The 21016-nt window shown below is 40.2% G+C and overlaps 1 protein-coding gene and 1 pseudogene across 2 annotated transcripts in view; one reads left to right on the top strand and one right to left on the bottom strand.

Annotated features, from left to right (window-relative positions):
- LOC311025297 (protein phosphatase methylesterase 1-like) overlaps positions 1-11286 on the bottom strand; it is a 59888-nt pseudogene extending 48602 nt beyond the window's left edge. Inside the window, exons 1-2 of the transcript in view lie at positions 11192-11286; positions 9427-9524 (exon numbers count right to left, since the gene is read on the bottom strand). The product of the transcript in view is annotated as a protein phosphatase methylesterase 1-like (transcript). The remainder of the gene's footprint in view (positions 1-9426; positions 9525-11191) is intronic.
- A 957-nt stretch (positions 11287-12243) lies between these two features.
- On the top strand, positions 12244-17276 carry LOC311025296 (uncharacterized protein; the record flags this gene model as incomplete). The annotated part of the gene is made up of 6 exons (XM_084028147.1): positions 12244-12473; positions 13508-13641; positions 13853-14000; positions 14858-15106; positions 15819-16086; positions 16587-17276. 6 exons carry the CDS (start codon positions 12244-12246, stop codon positions 16782-16784), a joined length of 1227 nt encoding a protein of 408 aa, XP_083884273.1. The 3' UTR covers positions 16785-17276.
- Between the last annotated feature and the right edge of the window lie 3740 nt (positions 17277-21016).

Here is a 21016-nt window from a genome sequence, read left to right as displayed (position 1 = left end):
TGCTCTAGTTCTTCCATCAGGCAATACAGGGGTGTAGTGGCCTCTTTACGCCACAAGAGGGAGTATTCCCCCTAATGAGCAACCCTGTCAAGAGTAAACACAGCATGTATTCTGCATCCGGCTGGACAGAAGCATAACTGTATTGCTGTGTTTTCTCAGGTGTAAGAAAACTGATAAAAGAGACATATAAAAAGAGTAACACCACAGAGTTATAGAGGTGACGAGGTAGTTGGCCGAATATTCCTGCACTGTTATATGATGTTTTCTGTCGGTTATCCCCGTCACTCTGAAGCCGAAGCTAAAGCTAAGCTAAGCTAACTGCACGTGATGAGCGACGTTATTAGCTAGGCCAAGTTACTGGGATATATAGAGAACTTACGGTGTGTTAGGTGTTCATATGTTTACACCAAAGCATAGATATGGTGTCAATGTAAAAGAGCCAGTGATATTTGTCTGTATATGTTAGAGTAAAAATGGTTGAATGTTAATACACAGTAACCAGGTTATAAATCCTAACACTTCATCATGGTGGTAGACAAACATCTCAATAAACACATCATTTAAATAGAACAGCGTATTAACGATTTATGGTCAAGATATTTTACTATGATGTGGAGAGATATCTATAGTGCCTACCTTGCAAACCATAAACAAACACTGAACCAACACGTGAAAACACGTGACCGGTAAAGGACAATCAGCAACAATCGCGTAACGCCTGAGGGCATAAATAATACAACAGGGCCATCTATTGGCCAAAATAGGCAACTGCCTTACATTTGTATGTATGTCTACTGTCTACTGTCTGAGACAGTGTCCATCCTACCGGAGTCAGATTCCTTGTATGTGTGCATACTTGGCTAATAAAGCTGATTCTGGTTCTGAATCTCCCAAGCTGATGTGCTGCTCCTTTCTTGAGTCTTGCTGCAGACAATTGATAGCCCGACTTGTCACTTCATCGACTATTCATATTAGAAACAAGTTAAAAAAGTAAAAAAAAATGTCTATTCTATTACTTAATAACTAAACTTAAACTAAATTAATAACTAAACTTTTTTAGACACAATACAATGACTTTATGAATTTATTTGACATACTTTAATATCACTTTTTAATGGAATACTATGTAATGACTCTTATAAGACTTGTTTCAACATACTATATTGCGACTTTGTTGTCCTGCAATATAATTATTTTTTCACATTTTACACCATTGATTTTTAAAACCATATTATACTATGACTTTTACATTTCTTGACAAAACATACTATGATTTTTTGTATTACTTTCATCATACTATACGACCACTTTTATTCAATATGCTACACTATGACTTTTTGAGATGTACTATTTTAATTTGTTTTCCTCGCATACTATACAATGTCATGAATATTTGACATACTACAACTTGTGTTGACATACTATGAATATGAATATGCATGCATTCTTTATAGATTTTTCAATAATGCATACAAATGGTCTGTCTCCTTAATTTATGAGCACAGATGCAAAGAGGTTGTACAATTAAATTCAAAAACTTTATTTGTCCCCGAGGGCAATAACAGACACACAGAGTAGCTGTACAACAATAAATGTTGACACAAAACAAAGCAAGCAATACTGTACAGATTGAGATGATATATACAGATTTACACAGACAGATATCTACTAGAAAATAAATAATAGTTCTATAAACTATAAATAATCCGAAATAAATCCTGTGTGTGTGTGTGTGTGTGTGTGTGTGAGAGGAGCTTCCCAAAAACAACAAAAACGTCCTCTGTGCTGCTCGGGAGCCGCCTCACCCTTTGGCTGGTGGGTGAGGCGGGTGGTGTCATCCTTCTCATCTGGTCCTGTAGTCCTCGGAGATCCTCTGCCTCTTCACACTTACCTGTGCATCCTCTTCTCTGCTTCTCTTTGTGGACGAGCTGCAGCCTGAGGTTGAGGGAGTGGAATCTTCTGGCCCCTGAGGAACCAAGGATGGATCTTCTTCAGGACGGCTCACACCAGAAGGGACGGAGACGGAAGGACAAAAGGGAAGGCGACCGGGAAACATCTCTTTACGAAATCCCTGCCAGACGCTGAGAAGAGTGAACTGCTGAAGTCTGAAGTCATCATCTTCGTCTTCATCCACTTCCTCCTCTTCATCCTCGTCATCAGAAGCCTCAAACATGAAGCTGTAGCCAGAATCATCGCTCGTCCATCCATCGTCCTGAACGTCCTCCTGCTCGCTGTCCTCATCTTCGGAGAAGTCTGCAAAAAAACCCAACCTGACCTACCTCATCCACGAGTCCATACTCACGTCCACCTCGTGCAGGACGGCCGATGACGTCGTTGGCACCAACTGAGGGGGAAGAAAATTCAAAGTATAAGGATTTATCATTGATTTAAACCAAGCAATAATCCTGTTTAAATTAGCCAATGTTAAAATTCTAAAAAAAATAAAAATGTTTTGACTTCACACATATATAGTATAAGTATATTCAATATGTGGCTGAAAAAGAGTTTAAAAATCAATACATTTTTGTGATCGGAAACTAAATGATTGAAAATATGAGGCTGTTTATTCTTCAGTTACTGAACAGAGATGAAAACAGCATTAAGATGAATTAAACCAATAATAATAATAATAATAATAATAACAATTACTATTACTTTAGCTGTTAATATTAACATATTATGTATACATTATTATAATACCCAATACAAAATATACCAATATTAATAACTATAATATTAAATATAATACAAAAACATGACTGTAATGATAATATGTTATTATTATTATGATTATTATTATTAATCATAATAATCATAAAATGGTGTAAATATTCATGTTGTTGTTATATAGCGATGTAAATAACCTCAATAATACTATAAATATGATTGCAATCATCACTAGTGATTACTTTGTGCAAAGACATGTATTCTGCACCAAAGAATAGTCGGGACTTCAGTTCTTCTTCCAATCTCCCAACGCTAACACTGATAACAAAAGAGAGCATGCTTTAACAGGTGGCTCAGACTCCAATGAGAAAACATGCACTTATAGGCCAACTATTTTACCTCAACCAGATGCTTACATATTATTTTTGGCTAAATAGCAGAGCATTTTGTTCTTATTATCTAAATCTTACTTGTTCAAGGTCATTCGGGCTGCAGGTTTTAACTGAATACACACGAGGCTTTTCTTTCCTAAAGGTTTTTTGAAGGCATTAATAGTAGTAGATGCTCCTCAGACACAAATCATGGGAATGCTCTTTGTTTAGTCAACTATATAAAAAAACAGACTGGGAAAGTCAACAAAAAGGTCCTTCTAACCCTAATGCTGTAAACCTCATACATGGACCAAATGGCTGCTCTCTATTGATTGCCACCATTAACAAGCATATGGTTCCAGCCACAAACATAAAGCAGAAACATAATTTATCAGATGTGAGTATGATCTACATGATTCTAAATACTGAATTAACTACAAGGGAGTCTGTTTGGTGAGCCACACTTTGCTGGGGGACACTAAGTAGAAGGTAAGCTCAGATGATACATTCATTATAATATGCAGTTGAGATTCTGTTTCTTTCAGCTGGCTTTGATCTCACTACTTCATTGAAAATGAATAAATGTCCAGAAAAAACACACAATACTGAACACATGGCAGAAAGAAACTAAGAAATCTGAGCAGAGAAAATTATGGTGCAACAGGCAGTTTGACATAAATCATCAAAACAAGGAAAATAGAAAATAAAGCTATTGATCACATGAACTGTGATCCACTCACAGTATCAGTGGGCTTTTCTGCATACAGCTTTGAATATCAAACGACTTCAGTCAGAAATGAACTTGACTGATGCAAAAATACAGACTTACTCCAATGCAAGGTATTTACACATGTTCTCGTCCATCTCGTGGCTGTTTATCAAACTAAATGAGTGGGCCAAAAACACAAACAGTCTAACTCTCGAAGTGGAGAAAAGGGAGCTGCACTCTCACCCCCTGATCTCCAGCAGTCGACTCTTGCTGGTGACTGAGAGGACGTCTTCATTCGTTCCCTCGAATGTTGACAACAAAGAATATCTTCAACAGGAATCATTTTGTGACGAGGGGCTACAATTCTTTGAGGGTCCGTCACTGTGGTATTATCCAGCCACCGTGTTGTCCTTCTGTAAAAAAGAAAAGAAGAAAAAACGACAAGTTTAGAACGGCCATAAATTGTTCTCCTTTTTGGCATACGGGACGTGGACAACTCATAACGCACATAACATTTAAATCAGCAAATGTAAGAAAACCATGAGTGCATCATGTAATAACAGATTGGCATGTAATGTAAACTATGACGCTCGATTAATCTTTTAAAGGTTTGATACGTAAACATGCTATTTATACACTTTTCCAACATGTATGCATGTTAGGAAATTGGGATGCTTTTAGAAAAAATAACGTAAACTTGCCCTGAAAAAGTAGAAATACCTCATTTCTTGGTGACAAGTTATGAATGGAAAAATGCGTCTGAGAAGTGAAAGTCACATTTCAGCTTTACAATGTCAGCTTTGCTACTGTGCTCCATGCTGTGGAACACTTCTAAAACGTGTTAAAAGCACAGTCATTATTTGTAATAATGGATATTTTCATGTTTAACTACATCATCATACTGTGAGGTCAATAAGTTCAGATGTTTATAAAAGGGACACTCGTATTTTTTATTTATTTCATATTTATATTTTCTGTTATTTTATCTAAAATAATCACTGTGCTCTTGTTCTTCCATCAGGCAATACAGGGGTGTAGTGGCGTCGTTACGCCACAAGAGGGAGTATCCCCACAAATGAGCAACCCTGTCGAGGAAACACAGCCCATACACACAGTATGTATTCTGCATCCGGCTGGACAGAAGCAGAACTGTATTGCACTGTGTTTTCTCAGACTGTCCAGTAAAGCAATTGAATGAAGCCACACGGCGTCTTTATTGAAGTGTGCAACATCAGCCACAGCAGAGAGTCAAAGGGCTGGTGGCGCTGTTTCAATAGGCTGCTGGCTGTTTCATTGTGTTCCGTCTCTATCTGGACTATACACAATGGACGATTAAAGCAGTCTTGCTTACTTGAACTTTATTGCATGAGTGCAGTCATCATCTCACAACTGTAACGTTATCTCAACTGGTTCGCGAGCGCGGTGTAACCTCTAAATCAGTCCCCCATACAACAGTACTTAAATAAACAGTCCTATTGTTACACTGGCGAGGGAGACGGTCAAAGAGGTGTTTATGTATGAGTGCGTCCACTTCAGCGGGAAATGAATAGTGATAGTCATCAACTACTTTCAAGAATGTTTCCTGAACCTCTCCTGAACCAATGTTGCTGTATTACAGGAGCATCATCTTACAATGCTCCATAAACACATCCAGTAAGATCCGTCAGTGCAGGCGTGCTGCACAGTGCTGAATAAGATCATATTTCAACCATTTGGAAAACAATTCATAGAAGCTAAATTTAGGTATTTTTGTTAAAAATCAAAATGCATTCCTGTTACTCTAGATTTACAGTCAATATATGAGAAATATGCAGCCGTTTAGCTGCAACAAAGTTAAACCTCAACATGATGAACGATCAATTCAAATCATTTCGAACAGGAAAAATGGCAATTCCTCACAGTATTTTGCATGCCTGTAGCACATCCCTCCACTGGTACACCCCTGGCCACAATTCTTACAAACATGTGGTTTCTCTCCAGCATGCACCCTCATGTGATACATATACATGTGGGGTTCTGAGTGAATTCTTTTTGCCACAGAAAGTTGCAGGATTTCATCCAGTGACTCCGCTAAAATCAAAGAGAAACATTTTTCCCCCCAGAGTTGGATTATCTATGATTACTTTAAATTTTAAGACAGTTTCTCATTTGTAGATATTTCCAAAAATGTTGTTAGCCTTTGTAACAGATGTGGATAGGGCATGAAAGGACCCAAGGACTTGTTTTCCAGCATTTTACATTATTTTAATATTACAGTATATACGAAGAGCTATTTAAATTGGCAGGAAAACATTGAAACTCAACAACAACTCTCCTCAAAACCATGACGAGATATTCAAAGGGAGAACAGCGACCTCTTTTGGGCAAATTAAATCAGTACGTGGATGAGAGTGACTAAATTAGGCCAATGCTGTCTCAAAAAGACGCAGAAAAACTCGTCCATGCATTTGTTACCTCAAGGCTGGACTATTGTAATTCTTTATTATCAGGCTGCTCTAATAAATCTCTTAAATCTCTCCAGCTGGTCCAGAATGCTGCAGCTCGTGTTCTGACTAAAACCAGAAGAAGGGATCACATTTCTCCTGTATTAGCTTCTCTGCACTGGCTCCCAGTAAAATCCAGAATAGAATTTAAAATCCTTCTCCTCACTTACAAGGCTCTTAATGGACAGGCACCATCATATCTTAAAGAGCTCATTAAACCCTACTGTCCTCCTAGAGCACTACGCTCTCAGAATAAAGGGTTACTTGTAGTTCCTAAAGTCTCCAAAATTAGAACAGGGGCCAGAGCTTTCAGCCATCAAGCTCCTCTTCTGTGGAACCGTCTTCCGGTTCTGGTTCGTGAGGCAGACGCTGTTCCCACATTTAAGAGTAGGCTTAAAACCTTTCTCTTTGACACCGCTTATAGCTAGGGCTGGCTCAGGTTTGCACTGAGCCAGCTCTTGGTTAAGCTGCTATAGGCCTAGACTGCTGGGGGATTATAGTGACACACTGAGCCTCTCTCTCTCTCTCTCTCTCTCTCTCTCTCTCTCTCTCTGTGTATGTTCCACGGAGTCCCTGTGCTCTCTTGCCTAGCAGGTCTCCCTGGACCGTGGTGGAACCTGATCCGGACTGCACCGATGTTGTGGTCTTGTTTGCCTCGATCCCTGCCTCACTTTGACAAGCACTCAAAACTTCCTGCTGCTAAAGGCTTTGTGGCCGACAGCTTCTATCCCGCCAGTATTTTTAATTAAAGTAATTGACTAAAATCGGCATCTCTACTGTCACTAACTTGACTACTCCCGGGAGTCTGGCGATGCTTTCTGGTCCAGCAGAGTCCAGAGTTCCTGACCGATGCAGACTGCTAACTGGCCTGATGCTGGAAACACCACATTGTAGCTCCACCTGCCCGCTGTGTGACTGCTCAACTACTCCTGCTTTTTGGTCTACAGGCGACATTGTTGGATGGATCCATCTCGGCGTGGCTGTGCCTGCTGCCATGGACTACCACTGTTGATACTATTGTTACTGTTAATACCACCACTACTGTCAATGCTACTATTTCCATACTACCAACACCAAATGCAGTTGGAACCCAAGGGCCTGGGCTGCACGAGATTTCTGCCTAAAAGCCTATTAAGGCAGTTTTTTCTCGCCACTGTCGCTGTAACGCTTGCCCCTGGGTGATGTTGGGACTTTGAAATTGTGTTGACACTTGAAATTTTGAGCGTATTCTAGTCCTGCTCAATGTGTTAAGTGTCCTGAGATGACTTCTGTTGTGATTTGACACTATAAATATAAAATTGAATTGAAAATTGAATTAAACCGAGAAAAAGATGGCAGGAATGTTCCAAGGATGAATACTGTTGTACATCATGTGATAACTTATTTACTGGGCTGGAAGGTACAGCATGTATGCATGTTTATTGACCTTACAAAGGCTTTCGATACTGTTGATCACTGTCATCTCCTTAAAATCACTCAGAAAATTGGCTTTAGTGAAAACGTGGGTAAGTGGATTAAAAGCTATCTAACAGACCGTGTTCAGTCAGTCCAGTTCGGTACAGTTATATCCGACCCCGTCACTCTGAACAAAGGGGTCCCTCAAGGGTCAATCATTCATCTAAATGCACACCATCACAAGAATCCATACAACTCTCAAATGACTTTCTTCCTTCTGGACTGAGCCGTGAAAGCAAGACCATACAAGGATGCACCAAACATACCCTGCCTTTAGGTGGGAAGCTGCACGGACGTAAGCTGACTGTGTGTGTGACTCGATTCTGTCGGCTGTCCTGCAGGATCATTACTGTCCCCTCAGGCTTCCCATATTTTTCTGTGATTCAAGGCCAAGCTGTGGAGAGTGAGTGCGTATGTTATATCAACTGCACACAAAGCAACTTACTTGGCCATCGTGTCCGCAGAGAGATCATCAGGATTTTTCACTTTTGTGTCACCTATAGGTAACGAGAGAAGCACATTTTACAACTTGTTCCACCAAAGAAATGAAGATGCAATGTATAATCTCTATAAAAAAAAAGGGCCTGCATTCATATGCAGAACCTTTTGGTACAGGAAATGTTCTGTTTCCCGTTTGTAGTCAGTGACTAATCACATTGGCAGGCTTTGGATGATTGCAGGTAAACAATCCATGGGAAGAGCAAAAAGGGGAACACACTGGCCGAAGTGCAATCAAGGCTTTAACTTTTTATTGGTTTAAAATGAGCTTGTTAACTTGCTACTTGTGAAACAATCCAGTTGAAAACGTCATCTCTCAACTCCAACTCCAGTCTCGCATCTCAAGTTGCTAATCGGACTGTAAACAATGAGCAACACACAGAAAGGGAAGTCTTGACTCTGGATATCTGCAGGTTAATCTAGCTAGCTAGCCAATCAGTTCTGAGATTGTGCACAGAACAGTGTCTGTGAAATAAACGCAAAACTACAATATGTTCTAGAAATAGATCAATGTTAAGGGCATATTACGTTATTACAGAATGCAAATGGTGAGCTAAAATCGTGAGGATGCAGTGATCAACATTTTATTTTTTTAATTCATTAAGTAGACTATTTCCCATTATAACTAAGCAAACTAATACATCTCCATCACAATCTCAATTTCCTAAACTATAAATAAAATATGTCTAGTTACATGTTGTCTCCCGTGACAACCTTTATTTACCATGAGCTCGAAGGTCCATAGCCACCACCCTGCAGTTGATCCTGCTGCATATGACTGCCTGCAAAGACACATACGGAAACCATTTCATCAATCAAATAGCGTATAGCAAAGACGCTGAAATTAAAGAACAGCTCCATAAATATTCTATTATGAACATGCACTGAGTTTCTAATTCGTTATGAGGTATTATGCTCACAGTGAACACCGCCCAGGAGAGTGCAGAGTGTCCTCCTCCATGAAGCAGAAGCAGCTCAGGACCATTGGCTCCACTGCAGAAAATTCTGAAAATGTTCAAGGTAGTCAAGGAAATTCAGAACATAGCCGTGCAAGAATTAGCTGCTCAAAATACAATACACATGAATTGCATAAAGTGCTAATTTTCTACACTAAGCTGAAGTTAGACAGCACACTGGTCTCAAGAAAAGGCTAAATCTGAAATGACCTAGTTGGCTTTGAATGCTCTGGGTGATTTCCACACCAAAAGTGTCAAATATGATATAAATATTTTCTGACAAACACAAGAAGGATATATCTTTGCCATTTTCATTTTCCACCTCAACATGGTTTCAAAGTAGTGACTCCAGGGCAGGGGTGAGAAATCTCTCTTCCGTCCAGGTCTGTATAGAAAAAAAGAGCAAAAGTGTAAACCACCACGATGTCGCTTTCTATGAAAACACGGAAAGTTTACATTGTATTTTGATAAGCTGTTGCACTCTTCAGACTCGTGGTGTGAGCGGAACCGGACCGGTACCGGACCCGGACCCGGACCCGTGCATTTATAAGAAAAATGCCGCTGTGTGTCGCCGTCCAAAATCCGCTTTCCTCGCGCTGCCTGCTCGCACAGATCCGCTCGTGCGCACATTCGCTGATGCAGGTCGAGTGTTGTCGAGAAATAAATGTAGAGACGGTGCTCCTTAAAAACAACATCAAGCCATGCGTGTGAAGTATTAGGACGTGATGACGTATGTACAACCGGCTAACGGGCCAAAGCCCGTTTGGGCTGGAGCCGAGGCACGCTACTGATCGCGCCCTTAGGCAGCCTATGTTAATAAAATAAGGATTGTTTTTGATAAGCTGTGGAACTCTGAGTTAACCTATTTCTACCTGAATTTCTATGAACTATCAGGCTGTTGAGTAAATATATAACTTATATTTTACTTGATAAAATAAGACAATATATGCACTCATATGTCGTTGTAGTGTTTTACAGTATCTGTAGCTATTAATGTGATGCTCCTCATTTTCCAGCCATATTTTTCCGGCCCATAATTTTGCATCATTTCCATCAACTGGCACCTTAATAAGTCACTCTCTCCTTGTGATCTTGAATACACTCTGGTTGAACAAAAATGTTGAATGCAAATATAATAATTGCAGAATTGCAGACTGCTTGCTGTGCCACCTGACTTAATCCAACTGCACCAATACACCATCCGACACGTCTCGTCTGTTTAGGGTTTTTTCGGTGGGTACCACCGGGCCTGAAAAAAAATCTAGGGGAAACACTGTAACGGATCAAATAGTTTAACCTAAAATACATAATTATTGTTATAATGCTTAGGTTGCATTCCAAAGCTACGTGCTAAAACTCTGGCATCCATGGCAGCAACAGCTAGCTTAACTCCCGCTAGCTAACGCGTTGGCTTCAGCAGGCCTTTGAACAAACTGCGGAGACGCAGAGAGCATCGGTGGGATGGTGGAAGCTATAAAAAGTAACGTTAGACAGCACGCTAAATCATCCTGCTTCACTGCCATCTACTGGATATGAAATCAACTACAACACACCAGTGTTTACTACATTTCTTATGATTTGAAAATGCTCTTAATGTAAATGATTTGCCCACTGAAGATTGTGCTCATTGTTAGAACTCCTTCAATTTGGTTCTTCATAGGAGGTGACTGTGAATTACTTTGAAATGTGGAATGGTGATGTTTTTATGTGAGTTTGCGCTTGAAACTTAAAAGCTTGTAACTTGCCTGCGTTCATTTGTACTCTCCAAAAGTAATAGCTTGTTAATAATAATTTGGAAGCTAACTTTGAGGGCCAAGAAGATTGTTTGCCTGTAGCACATAGGCCTACCTCTGGAAAACCACTACTCACCTACTAATGCTCTCTTTTGTTTAATTTCCTTCCTGAGAGGCTGCTGAGCCCCTCACACGTTGGAGGGTTTCATCCCCACTCCAAAATGCCACTAATACGAAGCAAAATGACTTAGTGGACTAAAGCGAGCAGCCAAGACGAGAAAGGCTGCATCGGGGACACTCGTCTGGAAAAAGAACTGACTTCAATGACGCAGCAATGCAGATTGCGTCATTGGTTTGATCCGAGCTGGATTCGAACCGGTGAAGACCGGGCCAGAGTCTACTGCGCATGGGCATTGCGCACTTATTCTTTAAGCACCTGCTCTAACCACTCGGCCACCGCGCGGTGGTGTATTGTGCTGTCACTAGAACCTTTATTTACCATGATCCTGCTGCATATGACTGCCTGCAAAGACACATATGGAAACCATTTCATCAATCAAATAGCGTATAGCAAAGACGCTGAAATTAAAGAACAGCTCCATAAATATTCTATTATGAACATGCACTGAGTTTCTAATTCGTTATGAGGTATTATGCTCACAGTGAACACCGCCCAGGAGAGTGCAGAGTGTCCTCCTCCATGAAGCAGAAGCAGCACAGGACCATTGGCTCCACTGCAGAAAATTCTGAAAATGTTCAAGGTAGTCAAGGAAATTCAGAACATAGCCGTGCAAGAATTTATGGAGGACTAAACATGACTTAAGTATAAACAAATAAATAAATGAATAAATAAATGTATAAATAAATACAGGAATAAATAAATAAATGCTGAAATGAATAAATAAATAAATGCATAAATAAATGTATAAATAAATAAATAAAAGAATGAATAACAGAATAAATAAATAAATGCTTTATATTTATTTCTACATTTCTGTTCACCTACATTTATTTATTTATGTATTTCTGTGTCCATATGTTAATGAAGTAGGAGGTCCTAACCTCAGTCAACAGCATGATTGGTTACAGGAGCTTGCTCGATTCGGGCCTACTACTTCTGCCTTACTAGCGTAGCTGATTCCTGTACTGGAATGTTGCTGGCTACTAGCCCGCCCGCTCAGCTAACCGTTAGCTGCAGTTGTTGACATTTGTTATTTATGTAGCTCTGGTTTAGTAATGGCATTTTTTGTACGAGCGATTGCGAATGAATTACGATCATTAGCGAACGATTTAGAGAACCATGCAACCAACGACTATGTTCAGTTTCGTCTGGATAGATTGATGGATGACTTGGCTCAGCTCAACGCCGATATGGATGTGGAAATGGAGCTAGCAGTGTTAGACGGTCTTGAAGAAGTCGCCCGCCAACTTTACACCCTGTCAGAGTCAGAAGAAGGGACCCTTGGACGTCCGTCGTACAATATACCCCCCACTTTAATCGAAGCACACCTACTGCGGGGGCACACTGCTGGGGAAATAGCACAGGTGTTCGGAGTGTGCGAGAGAACAATTCGTCGGAGGATGGCACAGTACGGAATAGGGTAATTTTTACTCCTAACGCTACATTGTCTGTTTGTCTGGTTTCCCGTGTCTCGTCTTTTAAAGGTGGCAATATATGTGTGCAAATTCACAGAGATATTTAACTAGCTAGTGTTTATTGATGGTAATGTTGCTCACCTTATCTCCAAATACCACTGGGAAATATACTGTGTTTATCTTATATAGTCTAACGTTAGGTGCACATTTGAGTCCAAGCTTTTAGTATAAATTGTTCATGATATCATAGAACATTTATACAATAATATGTCTCCTTGCACTGCTTTGAGTTTTGCACTGAGTTTAAGTTAACTAAAAATTAACTAACGTTACTGATATTAACTTACATTAATATGCACTGGGAATAGGTCTAACAATACTTGATTATATAGGCCTATATGCTTTGGTTTTCAACGACAGATGGACTGGTGACTAACATGCTTATATTACTGACAAACTTAGTGTAGGAGCCAACATTGGTTTGGCCTGTATTATTAATTGTTTATCCTGCACACGCTCTTTGGTTCCTATCATTTCCGGCAATTAACACCTGGGTGTGTTATGTCTCAGACAAGACAACACTGAGCCTCTTGGCGGCCTTTTAAATTGGACAATTAGTCGCTACACTTAGTTTATCATATGTACTCCTTACAGGTAGTGGATTTGTGCTGCTGCATTTGTTGATACTGTACATGGGTGCCATTAATTAACATCTTCAGTTTGTCAGATGATCTGTAACCCTATTTCTGGAGTAAAAAGTGAACAGAGTCAGATGTGACATTTCAGCACAATTGCATTAGTTTGACACATGATAGTGTTGCATATATAAACTCATACAATACGAAAGATTTTAACTTAAATTATAAATAAAATGTATAAACTTCTACAGGACACAGCAGCTGAATTTAGACTAAACAGGAATGAGGTTTGTTTTAGGTGACACCGATTTAAAATAATCGTTGTTTTGTTTTTACTGTGAGATGGGTGACATTTCTTCGTTGCCTCTTGTGACTTTTTTCTTGTTATTTTTGATGATCAGAGTCCACAATCTATTAACTCCAATAGAGGACAACAATCTGGATGAAACTGTGACCCAAATTCTGCAGCAGCATCCCATGTCTGGATACAAAATGATGGTTGGGCACCTGAATGCACAAGGCATACGCATACAAAGTAAGGAATTGTATTCATTACCCATTCATTTGTTCAGGGTTTATTTTATGTTGGGATTTGGCCTACTTGCCGATTTACTCACAATGTGAGGAAGCTGCTTTATTTAGTGCTAGTCTGGATTTTATCTGGATTTGTGAATTCACTGCCAGATTGGGGAATGCTTAACTTTTTTTCTGTACACCATATCTGTGAATTTTTTTGCCTATTATAGGACAGCGTGTCCAGGAATCCATGCGGCGAGTGGATCCTGGTGGAGTTTTGATGCGCACCCTTCAGCTGAACCCAAGAAGGCGTAGGAAGTACTCTGTTAGAGCACCGAACAGTTTATGGCACATCGATGGAAATCACAAACTGATAAGGTATCGAAAAAACATTAACCATCTCAAGCATCCACTTTATTGTAGATTGTACTACTGTAAGATACTTACTACCCAGTTTAGTGTATATCCAGAGCAGTTACAAAAGCTCATCTACAATTTTAATTAACCTACCAGTGTCACTGCAAGCCGGACTGGGATTTATCAATGGTGGATGGATCAAATTATTTAATCCATCAGTGTTCTTGTGCATGCAAATCAGTTTTACTGACTTCTACCAGCATCAAAATTAAGAGTAATGCTGGTTGGTTCTTTGAACTTTTAGGTGGGGTGGCTTTTTAAAGTGGTCCGAACAGGTCAGTTAGAAACTGTGATAAACCTTCTGTTTTTGGCACAGTACTGAAATTGTAATCTTTGTATATACAGTCTGACAGGGGCTAAAATGGCTACGGCTCCCACACTGTGCACCCAATATTCCCAAATTAAAGTGGCACTCGACATTTTAACCTCAGCCATTGTCTTCTATGAAATCTAATATGCTGGAGTACAGTGCTAAAAACAGAAAATGTCAGTGACCAAAGACTGAAAACTCTTAAAAAAGACAACTTGCAGCTGGCCTCAAAGGCTATTTTTAATCAAAATACTCACCAGAACCTTGTATAAATTCGGGTGTGGGTGTACATTTTGTGAGCTGGATTGAATACAAAGAAATGGTGACCTAGAAGTATATCAGGATTTTATTTATGTTTGTGTGTTAAAGATTTCAGATAAAGAAGTTCTGATCAAATAGGCATATACAGTATGCTCTGTGTAAATCTGGCCTCAACTTGCACATACAGAGATGCATGATGCAGGTAGTGGTACTGATCTTAATCTGTTCTCATGCATATCTATTTCAGATGGCGTATTGTTGTGCATGGTGGTATTGACGGCTTTAGTCGTTTGATTGTATACTTGAGTGCCGCCACCAACAATCGTGCAGCAACAGTCCTAAAAAGCTTTCTGGAAGCTGTCGATGTCTATGGTGTGCCATCACGTGTGAGGTCAGATAAAGGCGGGGAAAATGTTGATGTTGCACGCTACATGGTGGCTAATAGAGGACTGAACAGGAATTCACACATTGCTGGCAGGAGTGTCCATAACCAAAGGTAACATAATCTTCCATTCAACATTTATCAAAATAACACTTTGTAAAAGATGGCAATATAAACTGACTTAACCTGTCTCTTCAAGTCTATCTTAATACAATCAAGCTTTTGTGGCAGCAGATTATGAGCTTTTCAACATTAACGTTAGTGTAAATATCAAAAGAGTTGTTCTCTAATTGTCTCTCTGTAATCTATACTGACCAGGAGAAGATTACTATTCTAGTGTGATTCCAATGTAAGTGATGACAAATCTAGTCCTCATTCTGTAGTTCAGCTGAACTTCATTCTGAAGCATATATGAGGCTTCAGCAGTCACAGAACAAGGCCAGCCATCACTTACAATAGAATGGTTAGCATTAGATTTTCCACAGCCAGTATAGATGGACAGAGGAACAACTACAGCAACAAAAAACTCTGTCATCATACATGTGGGCATGTGAGCATTGTTTGAAGACAAACTTGAAAAAATCAACTTATCCTTTAAGAGAATTAAAATTAAACTTTGTCATTAACTGTTATTTAGAGTGAATATTGAATACATCACTTATTACTTACGTATTTAATTCAGTTCTAATTTACTGTGCTTATCATTGATGGGAGTGTTGTCATACACCAACAGTAGGTAAAAGTATTAGGTAAAGGTATTTTCCCTGTATATTTTGTTTTTGTTCATTGTAGGTAGAATAAATAGTTTTTCCTTTATACCCATCAGAATCGAAAGGCTCTGGAGAGACGTTTATGTGGGAGTTCTTGATCTCTTCTACACCATCTTTACCAACCTTGAGAGAGAAGGCCTTCTCAATCCTGACAATGAAATGCATCTCTATGCTCTGCACTGGTGCTTTGTGCCCCACATACAGAAGCACCTTCAGTTTTTCCAGCGTGGCTGGAACTGCCACAGACTACGCACTGAGGGCAACCAGTCACCGCTGCAACTGTGGACTCGCCATGAGCATGAGGCGCAGCAGGGCCCCATACAGGTTTGGATTTATTCAGTAATTCTGTTTTACTTTAACTTTTAATTTCCTACATGGGATATTGTCAACATTATCTCTACTTTATGTCCATTATAAAGTGCATGTATCAGTAGCAAAATGTAACTATAGTAGCCTGTTGTTCAGGAACTAAATGTGATGGATTTATACTGCCTATCATTGTCACTTTCAACACAATAAGGTATTGCTACAATGTTGTGGTCAAACAAGGAGCAGTGATTTAGAGAGAAAATGATACATCTTAGCTCTCAAAATTAATGTATTGGCTCTTGGAAATTGTAGTCAAGCTCTTTCCAATGCCATAGCTGTTTTTGGGGCAGATACAGAATCCCAGATGATAAACAGGTGATATTTCAAACTAGCTTCTGTAAAATGAATTAATATGGCTTACAGTTCTGTAGACATATTGACCATAAAAATCTTTAAGACTTTGATTTTGATTGACCCTTTATCCTACCGTTTAACCTCAGCTCTTGCAATTGCAGGTTGACACGGAGTTTGGAGTTGACTGGACCGGACCGTGTGGTCACCATCAGCCTGGTGTTGTGGTCCCTGAAGTTCAGCTGCAGCGCTCACTGACTGACCAGGAAGTTGGAAGTCTACCAGACCCTGATTGCCCTCTGTCCAATGTGTTAGATGTCTATGTACAAAGTGTGAGCTTATTATCAGAAATGCTCCAGTAAATCCATATTGCTCTAGTTCTGATAAAGAAGCCGGTATTATGGTTTAGCAGTTCTGATATCTTTGTTTCAAGTGTCTAAAATGATTTAAAAAGAATGGTAATGACAGCATTTTTATTTTATACCAGATGTCATAAAACTTGCTGCATTGTACAATATGACTGCAAACAAACGTTTTGCAATAAGCAATTTATGTCTATTACTATTAATGAACTTTTTGTGAACCATTAAGTTTAAACATTGAAAACCATTATGGTTATGTAACAGAGCCTTGTATGATAAACTGTCCTGTAGTTATCAAGATAACTTGTTTTGAAGTATTAATTTCACATGTGATTGGAGACTTAAGTCTCTGAATCAGAAGGCTCGAGAAACTGCAACATGCATCCTGTTTCAGAACAAAACCACAAATAAAGAACAGCAACAACTCACTTTGTCTCTGTAACAGTCTCCTGAGCTTTAATACAATTGTGAACAGTGAGATTAAACCTAAAAGACAATGGTATAGACATGAAGCAAATAACAAATATGCTTCACCACATCACAAGCATGCAGACCTTTTTAATGCGCCAGTGTTACACACACTGGCAGAACTAGGCCCTAGTTGATATCACTCTTTCAAATGCTTTTATGCTGCAATCCAAATGTTGTTGCTGGACAACAAATGTACACTAAGGTGTACAGTGATATATTGATGTGTCCTTAGACCAGTCCAAACCCAGTGTCAGTGCTACAAATAGCAGCAAGAATGTCTCTTTCAAAGTTAGAGGACTCTTTGTAATGTCCTGGAAGTTAAAGCAGGTGGAAGAACTGGGGAAGTTGCTCTCCACCACGTTAACATCCAAGTGTCTGGGCAGCACATTCCACCCTATCCAGAACTGCAGGAGTTTCCCAAGGAGGCTTGGAGACGCTACCAAAATAGAGAAGAAAGTCAACATTTATTTTATTGCCTGAAATGATTTTGTATCATCAATCATAAATGAAGTTGAAAAAAGAACGTAATTTGACTTAATTTCTTTGAATCTCTTTGCTGCCTCTGTAGGATTTGGTGCAATTTGCCAATCTAAAAGTAGTTGTTCAAATGTTCAAATTAATACTGGATCAATTAATATACAGAGAGCAACAAGTTATTGAAATAAATTATGTAATGTTTAATTACGTAACAAACCAGGGAAGCTCTCTCTTCAATGGGATCTAGATCAACTATGTCAGGAGCTGGCACACATCCCTGAGGTGGCACCGAGTAGTTTGAGTTGTTGGCCCTTGTTGTCTCCCTCACCTGTGGTCTCGTCAACATGCTGACAAATCTACCTTCACTTCGGGAGGAGTTGGCACTTTCTGTGGCAACCTCAACCTCTACCTCACCACTGCTCTGTGATGGTCTTGAGTAAAAAAGAGGTCATTTTTGTTAGTTTGGCTAGTATATTTTATATTGCATAACACACTCACAAAAACACTGCAATCTAGTAAAACTAAAGTTTAAAAGTACAAAAGGATGGCCATATAAATATAATTAATCAATTCCATTCAAACTCAACTTTCCCTCAAGACCAATATCCAGGATCTATATCCTCCACATTTGGATGCACAACAATGTATGAACAATATGGCTTTTCAGAGGGATTTTTGGCATCAAAATAACTAATATTTGGGCCCACAATAATGAAACATTAGATGTGCTGATTTGTCATGTTTGCCCTGCACTAAGACATCTATAGTTACAATTGTTTAACACACACACACACACACACACACACACACACACAAAATGCTTTACACCTAGTGTAAAGCAGTTTTGTAGAGCATACCTCATGCATTCATCGCTATGAGCTTTTATGCGTGAAAAAGGGAACTCCTCTCCACACCCGACACATTTCTGAGGTGGTCCAATTAGCTCATTACTGCAATCTGGACTGTCCTACAAACAAGATCATTTTAAAAATTCAACAAAAGCAATAACTATGTGACTGTCATTCACAGTCTGCACCAGTTGAAAAGTGAAAAACTTACAGGGTCCAGATTCAGGTTCCTTTGGAGTGGTCGTATGAAAAGAGTGGCATGACCAATCTGGGTTTGGGGATCTTTCAAGTGTCTTACATGATAACCCTCATTGGGACAGGGGATGAGGATCAGGTGGCGACTGCGTGTTGTTCCAGAGATTTTGAGCAACTCAAATCCACCCCCTCGTCTGAGTTTTGGATAGGCTTTACACAGAAATTCTTTAAATTAGTTTGCATCTGTATGGCTACCTGAAAAGAGAAGATAATAATAAAATAACAGGTCTAATATAGAAATTACTTAATTTTTTGGGAAAACTTTTAGCATTTGGAGCGTTATTAAGACAAGTTTTTGACAAGCATGTCATGGCTGGTCCTGTAGTCCTCCATCCTTCTCATCTGGTCCTGTAGTCCTCTATCCTTCTCATCTGGTCCTGTGGTCCTCTATCCTTCTCATCTGGTCCTGTAGTCCTCTATCCTTCTCATCTGGTCCTGTAGTCCTCCATCCTTCTCATCTGGTCCTGTAGTCCTCCATCCTTCTCATCTGGTCCTGTAGTCCTCTATCCTTCTCATCTGGTCCTGTAGTCCTCCATCCTTCTCATCTGGTCCTGTAGTCCTCCATCCTTCTCATCTGGTCCTGTGGTCCTCTATCCTTCTCATCTGGTCCTGTGGTCCTCTATCCTTCTCATCTGGTCCTGTAGTCCTCCATCCTTCTCATCTGGTCCTGTAGTCCTCCATCCTTCTCATCTTGTCCTGTAGTCCTCCATCCTTCTCATCTGGTCCTGTGGTCCTCTATCCTTCTCATCTGGTCCTGTGGTCCTCTATCCTTCTCATCTGGTCCTGTAGTCCTCCATCCTTCTCATCTGGTCCTGTGGTCCTCCATCCTTCTCATCTGGTCCTGTGGTCCTCTATCCTTCTCATCTGGTCCTGTGGTCCTCTATCCTTCTCATCTGGTCCTGTAGTCCTCCATCCTTCTCATCTGGTCCTGTGGTCCTCTATCCTTCTCATCTGGTCCTGTAGTCCTCCATCCTTCTCATCTGGTCCTGTAGTCCTCCATCCTTCTTATCACCAACTATGACTCAGAAGGTAAATCATTTAAAAAGAGACACGCTATATTGCCATGAAATCCGGTGTTCCAATCACTTCCATGGCCACAGGTGTATAAAAGCAAGCACCTCGGCATTCAGACTGTTTCTGTTTCCTCTCAGGAGCTCAGTGAATTCCAGCGTGGTCCTGTGATAGGATGCCACCTGTGCAACAAGTCCAGTCGTGAAATTTCCTCGCTCCTTAATGTTCCACAGTCAACGGTCAGTGCGATAATAACAAAGTGGAAGTGATTGGGAACAACAGCAACTCAGCCAAGTGGTAGGCCACGTAAAATGATGGAGCGGGGTCAGCGATGCTGAGGTGTATAGTGCGCAGACAGAGGTCACCAACTTTCTGCAGAGTCAATCGCTACAGACCTCCAAACTTCATGTGGCCTTCAGATGAGCTCAAGAACAGTGCATAGAGAGCTTCATGGAATGGGTTTCCGTGGCGATCAGCTGAAGTGATCATCATCATCCTCTTCATTGCTGTCCTCGGAGATCCTCTGCCTCTTCACACTTACCTGTGCGTCCTCTTCTCTGCTTCTCTTTGTGGACGAGCTGCAGCCTGAGGTTGAGGGAGTGGAATCTTCTGGCCCCTGAGGAACCAAGGATGGATCTTCTTCAGGACGGCTCACACCAGAAGGGACGGAGACGGAAGGACAAAAGGGAAGGCGACCGGGAAACATCTCTTTACGAAATCCCTGCCAGACGCTGAGAAGAGTGAACTGCTGAAGTCTGAAGTCATCATCTTCGTCTTCATCCACTTCCTCCTCTTCATCCTCGTCATCAGAAGCCTCAAACATGAAGCTGTAGCCAGAATCATCGCTCGTCCATCCATTGTCCTGAACGTCCTCCTGCTCGCTGTCCTCATCTTCGGAGAAGTCTCCAAAAAAACCCAACCTGACCTACCTCATCCACGAGTCCATACTCACGTCCACCTCGTGCAGGACGGTCGATGACGTCGTTGGCACCAACTGAGGGGGAAGAAAATTCAAAGTATAAGGATTTATCATTGATTTAAAACCAAGCAATAATCCTGTTTAAATTAGCCAATGTTAAAATTCTAAAAAAAATAAAAATGTTTTGACTTCACACATATATAGTATAAGTATATTCAATATGTGGCTGAAAAAGAGTTTAAAAATCAATA

The sequence above is a fragment of the Eutrigla gurnardus genome (assembly GCF_963514095.1).
Source record: "Eutrigla gurnardus genome assembly, chromosome: 15".
Taxonomy (NCBI): Eukaryota; Metazoa; Chordata; class Actinopteri; order Perciformes; family Triglidae; genus Eutrigla; species Eutrigla gurnardus.
Note: the sequence above shows the minus strand (reverse complement) of the source record. Positions and strands in the feature narration are given on the sequence as shown.